This window comes from Solanum verrucosum, unplaced genomic scaffold, assembly GCF_900185275.1.
Source record: "Solanum verrucosum unplaced genomic scaffold, falcon-dt-bn FXZP01000064.1, whole genome shotgun sequence".
Lineage (NCBI taxonomy): Eukaryota > Viridiplantae > Streptophyta > Magnoliopsida > Solanales > Solanaceae > Solanum > Solanum verrucosum.
In genome coordinates this window covers 2,043,410-2,056,536 of record NW_026020144.1, presented here as the reverse complement: position 1 = coordinate 2,056,536, position 13,127 = coordinate 2,043,410, and the positions used below count along the sequence as shown (strand labels likewise).

Below are 13,127 nucleotides of genomic sequence, written 5' to 3'. Positions count from 1 at the left end.
TTGACCCTCGTGATAATTTTACAAATTATATATTATTGTCCTTATACTCTGTATTAATGCCTTTTTGTTATCACTAGGGATGTAGTAGTAAAGATCTCTTATAATTACTTAAGCTAAATTCACCAAACAAACGTCATGTTCGATCATGACATCGATCTGAATTATCCTAGCCCACACATTAATTTTGTCATAGATAGGATGCTAATGTTACCTAATAATTTTCTCTCAAGTTTCATGCAACATGTTGTTTTTGGAATTGAACTCATGATTTTGATTCTATATACACTCAAACAGTTATTATCATTGTCAAATATTATGTTCAATCACGATTGTGACTCGAATCGTCATAACCCCCTTATAAGCCTTGCCATAAACAGTATGATAATGTTACTCAATATAGATCCTTTTGTTCATGGCTTGTGTTCATTGTAAGCTTCATGAGAACGATCATTTGGTCGCCCTTCCAAGACAGAAAACAAAGAGCAAAATAATAATAATAATAATAATAATAAAAGCTTCAACACTATTATTATCTTTAATTATATGTTCAAAAGTAGCATAGTTAATTGTACATTTGCTTCTTATTCTTTCTTTTAACGTTTCTTAGTTTGTTATTTCAATTTACTCAATATGGAAATTAGAAGCATTTTTCAAGGATTTGGTTTGGTTCCACTAAAACTCAACTTCCCAAAATTACGTTACATAAAACAATACAATAGTCCGTCAATCAATGAAGGTCAAATAGTGAGATAAAATATGACCCTTGCTGAAAAATAGTCAAATCTATACTAAAAAAGTTAGTTAACCATCATTTTTATCAGATTATTCAATTATGTTTGTCATAGATATGTATTTATAATTATTTTATTAGTGTTAGAGAAAAATGAAGAATATTTCAAAAGGAAATGCCGCTTGTGGATTAAAACAATTTATTCTTATTTACATTAGCAATCTTTTTATTCTTTAATCTCAACCAATTATAAAATTATTATTTTTAGACGCTGGTAGAGAGCTAGAAAAAAATAACAGATTCACACATATAAAAAATGAATATGAAGGCCAAAGACGTGGATTTGCTCCTGCTAGGCTGCTACGCTATACGTATTTGTGGTTTAAGTGATAATTTGATTAGTTAATTCTTGAGATAATTACGGACCTAAAATCTAAATACTTCGATCAATTAGTTTACTATATAAAAGAGTATATAGAAGAGTAGTATATATTTAGAGAGAGAAAGAGAGAAAATATATGTATTTCAATCATGTTAATAAATCACTTGATCGAACCATATATATTCGTAAATTTTCCTAGCGTGATTTTTGGCCAAAATATTGGTGCGCATGGGATGACTTATTAGTTAATTGACCTACCTTTTTGAATTTTTCACTCCGAACTATTATGAATCAAATAAAGTGATTCTTTTATTTATTTATTTATATTTTTAATTAAAAATTAACTTTTTGAGATAATATTTATAAGTTGAGTGAGGAGAAATCAACTCGAGCAATACTCGAGTAAGGATCTGGCTCCTCTCCATTTCTTTTCTCTCCATTTTCCCCAAATTCCTACTTTGATGTATGATACCTATGTTATTTAAATATTAAAGGTCTAGATTAATTAGTTTTCTTAATCAAATAAGTATACTAATTAACCATGATTAAAAAAGATATTTAAGATTCCAACTTTAATAAGAAAATATTCATTTTCCATTTTTTTGAGAAAAAATGGATTTACTTCAATTAAATAGCATTAAGCTTTTGATATAAAAAGAGTTCTTCTAAGTTTAACAACTTAGAGTCACGATAAAAAATATATACATTTTAAAAATAAAAATAAACTATATCTATTTTTTTGGAAAAGTTTGTCTAACTTTTAGTTTTCTTTTATATTTTATGGCAAAGTATTTTTCAATACATTTCATTTAATATCTGAATGCTAAAAATTCTATTTTATGATTTACAAATATCTTCGTAAAATAATTTATTTAAATGTTTATTTTAAATTGACAGAAATTTAGTCTATGAAGAAACTTTTTTTTTTGGTGAATAGAAAAACTATAGATAACAAAAATGATTTGAACTACGGTCCAAAAAAATTGTGAGATGGTTTTTTTTATAGAATAATTAGATAGATTTAAATGGTAATATATAGCCTTTTAATCATGATTAGAGTATTTTATTACTTAAAAATATGCGCCATTGATATTTAAATAATACAATTGTGATACATCTAAGTAGGAACTTGGGGAAAATGGAGAGGAGTCCGATCCCTCGAGTAAATTAACTAATGGATATTATAATGTCGTTCAATTGCCCAAATGTAACAAATCCATCGACTAATTGACACCTTCCTCTTTTTAATCATCATTTCCCTTTCCCACTAATTTGCCGGCTTATTCCAAAATCTTTTTAATTTTAATTAATTTAGTAATTAAAAGAACAAAGAAGTACAAGAAGAAGAAAACAAAAAAAGATAAATTAATCTGGTCATCACAATATGGAAAGTGAACCAAGAACTAACCATTGTACATAAAAAAATATTCCAACCAAATATATCGATTAATAATAAATCAATAATAATATGACACATATTTTCTATTTACTCTTTTATCACCGAATTAATTAATTTGCATTTTCACCTCAATTATACTTAGGTTAGATGTAAACAACGGACAAAAGTGGATCTAGCCTTTACAATATAAATTCATGTGAATTTATTAAATTTTATTTAAAATTTGTATTTATATTAAAAAACCTATAGAATATTTAAAAATATTTAATTATAAAAATCAATAAATTTCAAAATCAGAATCAGCGATGAATAAGTTTTGCCTAGTGCGTTCAATGAATATGATAGAGAAATTCTGGAAGTTACATTATGAATTATTAATGAGCACAAGGCTCCTTGTATGGGACGGGTTACTTTTTTTGGTACATTGAAAATTATTTTTTACTATAAATTACATGTATTTTTTGTAAATAAATAAGATGGAAGAAAAAGGAAGTCATTACGTTTTTTACCAAAAAAAAAAAGAATCAAACTTCATTATTGCACTTTGTACATAACGTTTATGATTGTAACGTGCAAGTTATTTAACATTTTCTTCTTTTTTTTCAGTCTAAATTTTATAGCCTTTACCCAATTTCTACGGTTTCATTTATGTAAACATAATTACCTCATAGAAAAAGTTAAATACTTTTAGGAAAATTAGGATAACATCGTTAAATTTAAGAATTTTAAAAGATATTTTAAATACAGTTAGCTATAGCCTATAAATATATCTCATAGATGATGTAAATATAGAATTTTCACAATATAAGGGATGTAATTATTATAAAGATGTTTAGTGTAATTATTCATAATTATATATTATTTTTTTCTTTTCTTAAGCCAGTTATAGTAAAAAAAAAACACACAGCTTAATATACCTACAGTCCCTTAAATTTGCTTGTAAGTTTTATTTAGACACTCGAACTATGACTTATTTCAGTTGAGCTTTAAACACATGATAATTAGAAACTTTCAATTCAAATTGTATTCTCAAACGTCTTTTAGATAGTCAAGCTAACAACAATAAATATATCATCTTTTTAATTATACACATCAATCTCAATTGAAAAAAACTCAAGGTTTTACGATTTACTGAGGCTAATACGTATAGTTAAAGAAGATAGACATATTTGAAATGATTAATTTATTTACACAATTTTTCTTCAAATTTTGAAACAAAAACATTTTAAAAACATACTCCAAATCATAATTCGAGTGTCTATATAAAATTTAATTATAATTTCGAGGCGCCGTATTAATTCTTTTTTTTTTAAAAAGTGCATTGGTCAAGGATTCGAATGACTAGTATAAATAAACTGTATTACCTAATTAAAACTTACATGTGTACTTTTTCAGTTTTTCCTCTGTTTTAAACTGATTTTAAGAAAAAAAAAATGAAACTATATGTGATTTTTTTCTATTTCATCTACTTTTTTCATCATGTTAAAGCAAATGTGATTAATGATGATTTTATCAAAACAAAAGGGATACATTTTATGTTAAATGAAAGTCCATTTTATGCAAATGGATTTAATGCTTATTGGTTAATGTTAATTGGCTCTGATCCATCACAAAGACATAAAGTTTCTTCTGTTCTTCAAGATGCTGCTAGCCATGGCCTCACTGTTGGTAGAACTTGGGCTTTTAGTGATGCTGGATATTCACCTCTTCAATTTTCTCCTGGATTCTACAATGAAAATATGTTTCAGGTTTTTAATCGTACACTTTACATTGCTTTTCTTTTTAGCGCAATGCGTTCTATCTATTTGATATACTTGAGCTGAGGGTATTTCGAAAACAACCTCTCTACTTCTATAAGGTAGTGGTAATGTTTGCATACACTCTATCCTCCTCAGATCTAGGGGCGGACCCACATGGAGTCTGTCGGGTGCTTGAGCACCCATTAACCTCGTCTCGGAGCATATATATATCTATATAGAAATTAAGAGGTATTTGTATAAAATTAACATAGAGCACCTAATGAACAAATGATTTGACTGATCCATTGGCTCTTGGGTGGGTGCTTAAAGCTATTTTAGTGTTGTTGAGCCTGAGTTCTAATCTCACTGTTAACATATTTTCCCCGCCACTGCAGTCATATCCCACTTTGTCGAATTTCTCTGGATATGTTGTGTTCAGACCCTGTCAAGTTGAATTCCAGATTTTTTCAAGAATTTGAAAGATGATAAAGAGAATTTCGATTTGTGTTCATGTCCAAACACAATTTTACTTTTAGATATACAACTTTTCATTTTTTTTCTTTTCAAATTTCACAATGAAACATTGTTGAACGTTCGATAAATGTGGCGATTCGTGTCGATGCCTTTTCATGAAAACAGGGGAAAATGACTTATTCTGCAAAATTTAATCCCACAGCTCAAAATGTCCCTATTGGCTTAATTTTATCCGTCAAGTTTTAAAAGACAAATGAGAAAAAAACACATTATGTGAGATTTTTTATTTTATTTTATTTTTTGCTTTAGGAATGTTGTGTTATTGTGATTTAATGAGGATTAAGGTGTAATAATACTGTTTTTTTTCTAATTTCTGAAAGGGTTTGGATTATGCTATTCATGAAGCTGGAAAAAATGGGATTAAGTTAATCTTGAGCTTGGTTAACAACTATAATGACTTTGGAGGAAAGAACCAATATGTAAATTGGGCAAAATCTCAAGGTCAACCCTTAACATCAGATGATGATTTCTACACAAATTCTGTTGTGAAAGGTTACTTCAAAAACCATATTAAGGTATGTTACACAAAATATAAAATTATAGTTTTCAATCTTTATTTAATTAAGAAATTGAAAGATTTTATGCCTAAATTTGTACCGGACGTAGTTCGTTTGATCCTGATACTTTGAATCAAGTCAAACAAATTGAAACAAAGTGATTATTTCTTGTGATAATAAATAGGCAGTTGTAACAAGAAACAACAGCATAAGTGGAATTGCATACAAAGATGATCCCACAATTATGGCTTGGGAGCTTATGAATGAGCCTAGATGTTCTTCTGACCTATCAGGAAGTACTGTGCAGGTAATAACACTTTAATTTCTTTCTTCTTTTTGCCTTACAAAATTAACAATTTTTAATCTCATGTTTTTTCATTTTTTTGCCTAAAAGTTAGGCAATTGTTAATAAGGTGAAGGAGATAAATGGTGACCAGTTGATCCACTTTTCTTTTTAGTTCGTTTAAAAAAGATACATATTTTTGAATTTGGATTTTACCCTTGTTGAGAATTTATAACTAAACAAATGTTATTACATGTTTATGGTCACGAGTTTCAAAAAAAACTCTGGCCATACAAATGCTATGACACGTTCATAACCATAAATTTCAAAAGTTGTTATTTTAAAAAAAAATTCATATCGACTTGAACAGACGGATAATAAATTTTCATAGTCGTTCCGAAAGTTAAGTGGTTTGATGTATACATGAGTTTATGAGTTTATGGATAGACCTAGAGTTCTAGCTATGAGTTCGACGTAATAAATTTAAAATTCTGAATCGACCTCCTGTTTGTGAAAAATATTGAACATTTACCATTATTATGTGTGTATTGTTCTTCCACATAAAGATAACTAACTTCATGCCAAAATTCAGAGTTATTTTCAGCCTCTCTTTGTGGGAGTTAGAAGTTGGGTAAACTTTAGTGGAAAATCCGATCTTTCATGTGAATAGCTTAAGTAGGATTGGGCAATGTCCCTACCTACTTTGGCCCTTATTATAAATTAGGTAGTGTGTCCATTTTTCCACATAATAGTACCATATTTTGTGACAATGTGTTGGTCTAAAGTAAATTTTAAAAATTTTAAACTAGATATATATAGTTCGAGACCATGACAATAACTTATTAAATGCACATTACATAACATACATTCAAGGGTGGAGCTAGAGTTCTAGTTGCGAATTTGATTGAATCAATAGCGTTGGTCAAAATTCTGTTTTTGTTGGATGAAATATTTATATTTACTAATTTTTGCGATTTAATGAGTATATATTAATCATGATTATACTTGTTTTACAGAGTTGGATTAGTGAAATGGCTTCATATACTAAATCCATAGACAGTAATCATCTAGTAGAAGCTGGATTAGAAGGATTTTATGGAAATTCAGATACTCAGAAGAATCCAAACTTTCAAGTTGGAACAGATTTCATTGCAAATAATCAAATCCCAGAGATTGATTTTGCCACTGTTCACTCATATCCTGATCAATGGTACCTACCTAAAAACCTCTCACTTTTTGTTATGCGTTTAATACGACAAAAGTCATTTTTTCCAATCGGAAACATTTTCTATGAAATTAACTGCTCGTGAAAAATATTTTTCGAAAAAAAATACATTAATAACTACTGCCCTTTATTTCATTTTAATTCGTTTGTCTTACTTTTTGATCTGTTTCAGAAAGAATATTTCTTGTTCGACAACTTTTTAGTTTCAAGTTTCCATATAACATGTTTAATGTCACAAGATTTTCGTACATTCAACATGTCTTTAGTTTAATACTACAAGAATTAATTATTCTTTTTTACTTTCTTAAACTAATTAAACTCCACGTCAAGTAAATCAAATTCAGATAATCAAATTGAAACGAAGAGAGTAATAGTATAGCATATTTTGAGTATTACAAATTGATACTCATAATGTCTATTTAGTCTTAATTTATGAAAAATGACTTCTGTCATACCAAATCATCGCGATTCTCTATGTAGGTTGACAGGTCAAGATGATGAAGCCCAACTTAATTTCTTAACCAATTGGCTCAAAGTTCACATTGAAGATTCACAAACAATTCTCAAAAAGCCTATCATATTTGCTGAGTTTGGCAAAACAACAAAAGGCCCTGGCTTTACACCACAACAAAGAGACATAATCTTCAACACTGTTTATTCCTCTATATTTTCATCAGCTAAAGGCGGCGGCGCGGCAGCAGGAGGGTTGTTCTGGCATATTTTGGCTGAAGGAATGGATTCATTTAAAGATGGATATGAGATAATTTTGAGTGAAAGTTCATCTGTTTCTGATATAATTATCGAGCAGTCTAAAAGGCTTAATAAGATTAGGAAAATGTATGCAAGGTTGAAGAATATAGAGAAGTGGAAGAAAGCAAGGAAATTAAAGGATTAATCATGGAAATTAGAAAGAATTAATTTATGTTAGACAATATGGATGAGATGAATTAAGTTATAATTTTAAGTTAGCAAGAAGTTAGATAATGTTTTTTGTAACATGTTATATGTCAAGAGGAAGTATTCTAGTAGTGCTTTATAATGGCTTAAAATACATCGATAGTGTCGATGTATCTAATGTAATTTCATATGTTTTACCTTATGAAATTAGAGATGTTATTAATTGAATGGCTAGTTCAAGAATTAGAAAGATTTCACTTTTGTTTATTTAGATATTTTTTTCTTATCGAAGACTCTGATCAAGACAAGAAATTATAAATACAAAATGAAAGAGCAAAATTCATGTCGGGTTGAATTAATTTTTCAATAAGTAGTTAAAAAAAAACCTTTGGTAAATTCTAGATACAAATCAAATGTTTGATACATATTATTTTCATACAACAAAACAAATAATCAATAAAAAACAATACCAAAATAAATTGTTTCCAAACCAAACGACTCCAAGGAGTTTAATCTATCTTTGAAAGGGTATTTGCAAAAATGACCCTTTCCTACTCCATGGGTTTAAGTGATAGCCCAAGGGATGGATAACTTGCAAAAAAAAATTTCACTAGTTTAGAAGTTAATTACTCAGATACACGCTAGTTTGTAATATTATGAATCTTATCAAATTTTGGTGTGTCCAAATACGTCCAGATACATGTATTTCGGGATAATGAGGTCAAAATTAGGTGTAATTTACTTTAGATACAATGTATACAAGTGGATTCGTATATAAGATACATAGACATCTCACTCACCGCCCTTTCTCTGATTTTTCTCACCACTCTCCTATGTATCTCATATGTATCTGGTATCCCGGGTGCATGCGGATCACAATAAATACATACAAATACATGTATCTAATGTGCATCTAGTGTGATTCTCATGTATTTGTGATACACAAACAAGTCTCGCTCGCCTCTCTTCCTATTTCAGTGTATATGGAGCAAAAAACATGTATCTAAGTTAAAATCTACTATAAATTATTAATTAGTGATATAAAATATAATTATTTCAAACTATAAAAAAGATAATTAGTAAATAGTTAGGACTATTTGTGTAATTAGATAGTTTCCATCAAAAGGATTTAAAACCAGAGCCCAGCAAGCAAATAAACAGCCCATTACATTAACCAGCCCAGTAACCTCAGATAAGCAATCTAATCTTCAACCCGTTCCTCTTTTCTCCATCTCTCATTCTTCTTCTGGAAAAATACCAACAATGGCGCTCACTCTCTCCAACACTTTCCTTCAAAAAAATGTCGCTCCTCCTGCATTCTCCCCCAAGAAGGTAACTCCCCAAAAATCTCCATACCCATAACTTTTTTTTTTTTTGTATTTGATAGTATATGATTGTTGAAAATTGAAATTTGCAGATGGGAATTGGGAGCAATCAAATGCGATGGAGCTGCAGGAAGAAGGACATACACCCGCAATTCTACGATGACGCTAAGGTTTACTGTAATGGAGAGCATGTGATGACAACGGGGGGAACAAAGAATGAGTACACAGTTGATGTTTGGTCAGGTAATCATCCTTTTTATCAAGGTAGTCGTTCTCAGCTACTTCTTGATGCTGACCAGGTAGAGAAATTCAGGAAGAAGTTTAGTGGGTTGACACAGATTATGCAAATTCCAACTCTCAAAGGAGAGATTGTGCTTCCTCCTAAGAAGAAGAAACCTACCAAGAAGAAGTAGACTTTATTGTGTGTTTGTAATTCCCTTAGTTCGTTTCGTAAATGAGGAAATTGTTGGAGAATTAGGGGTTTTGTGTTTTTATTTTGATGGTTTCAGTTGTGAACTCAGTCTATTATTTGAAATGGAAGTATAAAAATTGAGTCTTTGTTCTCTAAATTGTTGGAATTGCTGTTGTTGTTGTTATATGGTTCATCCATTAGTTGAGCTGTTAGAGCATTTAATTTGAATGCAGTGAAGTGTCTTATTTTCGATTGGCATTATTGCTTCAACTATTAGAATGTAATGAGCCTAATAGAGCTGAATGGATACAAAAAAATTGCATAAACTTAAAAACAGTTTGGATCACGTGTAGTTCATTGATCATAGCTCACGTTCAATAGTTTCAAAAGGCTGTCTTTCACCTGATAAACTGAACGAAACTTGTCCGTTTTGCACAATCTTGGTGTAATGTTATTCATGTGATAGGAAAGGCTGATTGTTTCGGGGTTTCAGCCGTCCCTTGAGTCCTTGACAAAGTAAAGGTGAAATAAAGGCTGTTATAGATTTGGTGTCTTGTCTTCTGTTTGGTTGCATTAGCCAAGCGTTCTAATTAGTTGTACTGGTGCTGTGGTGCACTTCCATTCTTGCAGTTTACTGTGTAAAATGCTTTTTGAGAATTGTATATCAAGCTGGCTGGTTTCTTTTCATACTAAAAAAGGGAAGTGCCAGTTTAAAGCAAGTCGCGTAGGTTCTTAAGAAAGATTTTTTGTTTTGTAAAGCGAACTCTGCATTCAACTTATTAATTTATGTCTTTGTTCCTTTACCCTACTCTAGCCTTTTTGAGGATTGCATATCAAACTCTCCTTTCCTGTTGGTCTACTCTCGATAAGAGTATGAATCTTGTAACATTATGTCTTTATTCGTTTCCCCTGTCTTTTACATTATACGAAGCTTTCTGATATCTGGTTCCTCTGCTGCTACCAATCTATTAATCAAGAATTCTTAGCATTGCCACTATCAGGTGTCTTTGTGAGTACACACAAATGTACAATAGAAGATTATTTTTGAAGGAGTTTGGGATTGATTATTGTCCAGAAGCATGAGTTTTCAGTTGATTATTTGATGTTTTTGCCAGTTTTCTACTTCATACACTAAGCCAAAATAAAACCATTCAGGCATGTATATGTTCTCATTTGACAGGGACCTCTTATTTTCACACTGAACTTATAAGATGATTTATCTAGACTGATCATGGTAAAGTGGTTATTCTGCTACACTGATTATCTGGTTTTCCTGAAGACTTATTTCAATGGCTCTCAAATATGTTTAAAATGGATTAACATTTGCTGATATGGCTTTGGAGTAATTTCTGGATTCAACAATAGGCTCCAATCTATGTTGCTTAGACTCTTCAAAAAAAAAATACAACAATAATTTTGGAGAGTCCGAGCAACATAGGGTCCAATTATTGAAACTGGGAATGCTGAGCTCCAGATCAGCATTCTCCTGATTCCTATGCCATAACGCCAATGACCAAATGTCATAGCTTCTCCATGAATGTTTGGTTCTTTTCTATCTAGCTTCTGTCTTGACATATCTATCTGATCTCTGGGGCATCTACTGGTGTGTTTAACTTCTGGTCTTGGGTTTTTTCCTTTTAAAATTTCTAGTTCTTGCAAGTCACCTAAGTAGCTAGAAAGTCTCGTAATCAAGGGTATGAACTTGTTGTCAATGAAGTAGTGGAGAGACATGGAGTCTCAAGTTCATATTCCAGTTCCCATTTGTCCAAGCTTTGATAGGGAGAGCTACACCGTACATGTGCTGGTGAGAGATAGCAGGTATCTAGTGAAATTAGTTGAGGTGAGTGCAAATTGGTTTGGATACTACCGTCATAAAAATAATAAGTAAGTGGTAGGGAATATAATGTTACCACTTGCGTGACGTGAATTATCAAATAACATTTTGTTCTCTTTTATTCCCAATTGCCTTTTTATTTCTAAGCAACTTTAAGGAAGTGAAATACAAGTTTCCAAGTACTACGTACATACAAAGGTCAAAACTTATTCACAAAGTATATATGATTGTTTCCACATTTTTAGCCCATCAAACTGAAATTCCTACAAGTACCCAAATTCAACTTTTACGTTCATATTTTAATCAGGTATTAGCTTTATCCTCATTTTATGTCAAAAAAAAAATAAGTCAGTCTACATTGGAAACACTAAGCAATTTACTTAATACCGACTACTTTGTTGTCAGCCATAATTGCGCGTTATAATTTGGAAGCGCAGAGGAACAACGAAGTTGGGGAAAAATTGAGTGCAGCCGTGGATTCTTTTCCAAGACTTCAAGAAATTTCTATCGAAATCTCGAGAGGACATGTTAAAGATTTTAATACATTTTAAAACATGTCATTTATGTGATGAGAATATTTTTATTACTCAATACGTAAAATTGAAAGGGATGCAAAATGGACTTTTATCATGTCTTGATTCTCCTTTGTGGAATTTCTGAACTACATGTTGCCAAAGTAGAAGAACTATTCAATTGGTTGAGTTCACTTTTAACTTTTTAGGTTTTTTCAAACGAATATATATTACTTATTAAATTGATAATGATCAATTTTTACTCTCAGTCCATTTGAAGATATAGCACCTTGGACCACGATTACACTGTTAGAAAATCGTTCAAGATAATCTTGTAAGTGGAGTGTGGAAATCGGATATGATAAACCGTTGTTTCTATTTTTATAAGCTAGATAAAACTGTTTTTGATCATAAATTCTCAAATCAAAATAAAGATATCCGACTCGGGATTTTTAAGAAAATATGATTGTGTTACTGTGTCAGAAGAAGGATAGCTATACTGATTCGGTATACTCTAAAAACACCCTCGATACAATATTGACGATCTCACAAAAATAAAATTTCACATAAAATAGCAAATTAAAAAAAAATATAACTGAAGCAACATAAAGTAACACACGTTAAAGAGTATACAAAAATAATGTGTACCTAAATAATACTATTAGAAGGAGAAGAGGTGAGGTGGGGTCTAGCCCCTACCTGTCCCATATAATTAACCCTCCATCCTAATTTTTGTCCTTTAAATCTTTTTATTTAAGGTCATATTTTTAGTCTGCTTAAGTTATATCATGTTCTGTCTAATTATCTTTTTCAATTCTTTTTCGACCTATTTCTACATCTTCTAACTCTTGCTACACTAAACGTCTCTCACTTTTTTACTGGTGTATCCTCACATCTCATCTTCACATGTCCGAACTATCTCAACCTTGTTTCCCTCATCTTGCCCCATATAATTTTTTCTAATCGTAACTTTCCTACTATGTGCACAATCCATCCAAACATCTTCATCTCCGCTATCTTTATCTTCTGAATATAAATGTTCTTGACTAACCAACACTCTACGCCATATAATAATGTTAATTTAACCACCATTTTTTTGGACAAACCTTTAAGCCTATTATATATTTTTTTAAATATACCACAATTACCAGTAAATTATAAGTCTTCGTCCTGATATTAATTAATTACAGTAGATTTTTTCTATTTCAAACAATTGGTTGAGTTCCCTTTTATCGTTTTTTTAAAAAAAAAAATTTCCTCATTTGGTTAGAAATTGGAATTATTGGGTCGGTGAGGTGGGGTCTCATCACAAATAATGGCTGATAAAATTAAGTTTTAATTTGTTGCTTCTGTTTCGA

The 13,127-nt window shown here is 30.5% G+C and overlaps 2 protein-coding genes across 2 annotated transcripts; both read left to right on the top strand.

Moving 5' to 3' along the window:
- The first annotated feature begins 3,934 nt into the window (after positions 1-3,934).
- LOC125827766 (mannan endo-1,4-beta-mannosidase 7-like) lies at positions 3,935-7,761 on the top strand. Its single transcript, XM_049507092.1, has 5 exons — positions 3,935-4,259; positions 5,105-5,299; positions 5,466-5,588; positions 6,581-6,774; positions 7,270-7,761. The coding sequence occupies exons 1-5, from the start codon at positions 3,945-3,947 to the stop codon at positions 7,682-7,684; spliced, it is 1,242 nt and encodes a 413-aa protein (XP_049363049.1). The 5' UTR covers positions 3,935-3,944; the 3' UTR covers positions 7,685-7,761.
- A 1,120-nt stretch (positions 7,762-8,881) lies between these two features.
- LOC125827767 (50S ribosomal protein L31, chloroplastic) lies at positions 8,882-9,580 on the top strand. The gene is made up of 2 exons (XM_049507093.1): positions 8,882-9,018; positions 9,104-9,580. The coding sequence occupies exons 1-2, from the start codon at positions 8,950-8,952 to the stop codon at positions 9,422-9,424; spliced, it is 390 nt and encodes a 129-aa protein (XP_049363050.1). The 5' UTR covers positions 8,882-8,949; the 3' UTR covers positions 9,425-9,580.
- Positions 9,581-13,127: the final 3,547 nt, after the last annotated feature.

What these genes read in the sequence shown, in the direction of transcription:
- LOC125827766 (XM_049507092.1), top strand. Translation starts at nt 3,945, where the DNA reads ATGAAACTATATGTGATTTTTTTCTATTTCATCTACTTTTTTCATCAT. An exon ending in ACTTCAAAAACCATATTAAG is followed by an intron (nt 5,300 to 5,465) that starts GTATGTTACACA and finishes GATAATAAATAG; the next exon opens with GCAGTTGTAACAAGAAACAA. An exon ending in TATCAGGAAGTACTGTGCAG is followed by an intron (nt 5,589 to 6,580) that starts GTAATAACACTT and finishes CTTGTTTTACAG; the next exon opens with AGTTGGATTAGTGAAATGGC.
- LOC125827767 (XM_049507093.1), top strand. Translation starts at nt 8,950, where the DNA reads ATGGCGCTCACTCTCTCCAACACTTTCCTTCAAAAAAATGTCGCTCCT. An exon ending in CTGCATTCTCCCCCAAGAAG is followed by an intron (nt 9,019 to 9,103) that starts GTAACTCCCCAA and finishes TGAAATTTGCAG; the next exon opens with ATGGGAATTGGGAGCAATCA.